Here is a 1,764-nt window from a genome sequence, read left to right on the forward strand (position 1 = left end):
AAAAAAAAAAAAAAAACAAAAAAAAACTTAGGAATAAATTCTACCTTTGTGGGAAAAGCTCAAGCTAATATCCTGACAGTGTTCAATTTGAAATGAAATCCTAGTGTTATGTTGTGTGCCTATAGTCCCAGCTGCCCAGGAAGCTGAGGCAGGAGGATCACCTGAGCATCATCTCTTAAAAAAAAAGAAATGATAGATAATGCAGTACTTGCTATCTTTTTCATGTGTGAATGGACTAAACTCAATTTTAAGTTCACTTTTAGAATGTCACTTAAAATTTAAATGAAGCAGATGTTACATTAATATTATATAACTATCAAACAGTACTTTATAGATTTTTGGCTCAATTAAGGGGGACAACAAATACTCAAAAGTGCCAAGTCCTATCCTGTTTTGCCAATGACTTGTTTGTAACAGTGTGATGCTTGCTTTAGAGTCTAATCGAAGTCACCCAAGCCATACAGCATTCATAGATTTACTACTGAGGCTTATAAATGAACTCGTAGAAATACAGAACTTATTTTCCAAACTTTACTGATACCTCGATATATAGTTAAAAATTAATATTCTGGTTATATGCATCTTAAGAAAGCATGAACTTAAAAATGTACTCATTAAAACAATAAGAAAGCACTTTAATCAGAAAACATAAGATAGGAATATAATCAAATATATTCGTTATCAGAAAAAAATGTTCTTTATTAAGATAAGTAGAATCAAACCTTAGGCAATCATTTATTGGACATTTACTAGGAGTCAGAATGTTTAGTGGTATAAAGGAGGTTTGGAAAATAGTTACTAATGATATATAGGTGAAGTACTATTGAGTATGATGTTGCATCATTCCCAGAACCAGTACCTTTCACTTGTTCTACTCCTTTACTTTTTCTTTAATAGGAAGTGTTAGGAGTTAAAAGACTCGAAGGATCCTACATATCATTGTGCCTTGTCTTCTTGCAGGAAATGGAGCAGTCAATGAATATGCTGAATTCCAACCATGAGTTGCCTGATGTTTCTGAGTTCATGACAAGACTCTTCTCTTCAAAATCATCTGGCAAATCTAGCAGCGGCAGCAGTAAAACAGGCAAAAGTGGGGCTGGCAAAAGGAGGTAGTCAGGCCGTCCAGAGCTGGCATTTGCACAAACACAGCAACACTGGGTGGCATCCAAGTCTTGGAAAACCGTGTGAAACAACTACTGTAAACTTGAGTCATCCGGAACGTTGATCTCTTACAACTGTATATGTTAACTTTTTAGCACATGTTTTGTACTTGGTACATGAGAAAACCCAGCTTTCATCTTTTGTCTGTATGAGGTCAATATTGATGTCACTGAATTAATTACAGTGTCCTATAGAAAATGCCATTAATAAATTATATGAACTACTATACATTATGTATATTAAAACATCTTAATCCAGAGATCAAATCATCTTTCTTTTTTTTTTTCACTTAATGTTTCTTTTTTTCTGACAATTTTCTTCAATTATCTGAGGCTTCAAATTGACCTTTCCTCTTTAAAAGGGAGTGGTTGTTATTTTTAGACAGCATGCCCATGGTTTTTTATGTGGCCACAGCTTTCAAAATTTTCAGTTCTGCTGTGCCATTTAATTCCCTGATAATCTGAGGTGGAACTATGTTGCTGATGTAGTTTCAATTTCTTATTATTACAGTTAGTTTCAGAGTATGGACATATGAATCATATTAGATCTTACCAACTTTTTTATTCTGGTTGCCATCTATGGTATTCGTTTTACAATTATTGA

General features: G+C 33.6%; 1 protein-coding gene across 2 annotated transcripts in view; it reads left to right on the forward strand.

The window, feature by feature from the left end:
- EMC7 (ER membrane protein complex subunit 7) overlaps nucleotides 1-1,427 on the forward strand; it is a 19,854-nt gene extending 18,427 nt beyond the window's left edge. For both annotated transcript variants that reach the window (XM_011932693.1, XM_011932694.1), the window contains one exon: nucleotides 961-1,427. In XM_011932693.1, coding sequence (XP_011788083.1) covers nucleotides 961-1,113 — 153 coding nt within the window. In that variant the 3' untranslated portion in view covers nucleotides 1,114-1,427. The remainder of the gene's footprint in view (nucleotides 1-960) is intronic.
- The last annotated feature ends 337 nt before the right edge of the window (nucleotides 1,428-1,764 follow it).

Source organism: Colobus angolensis, unplaced genomic scaffold (assembly GCF_000951035.1).
Source record: "Colobus angolensis palliatus isolate OR3802 unplaced genomic scaffold, Cang.pa_1.0 Scaffold97, whole genome shotgun sequence".
NCBI lineage: Eukaryota > Metazoa > Chordata > Mammalia > Primates > Cercopithecidae > Colobus > Colobus angolensis.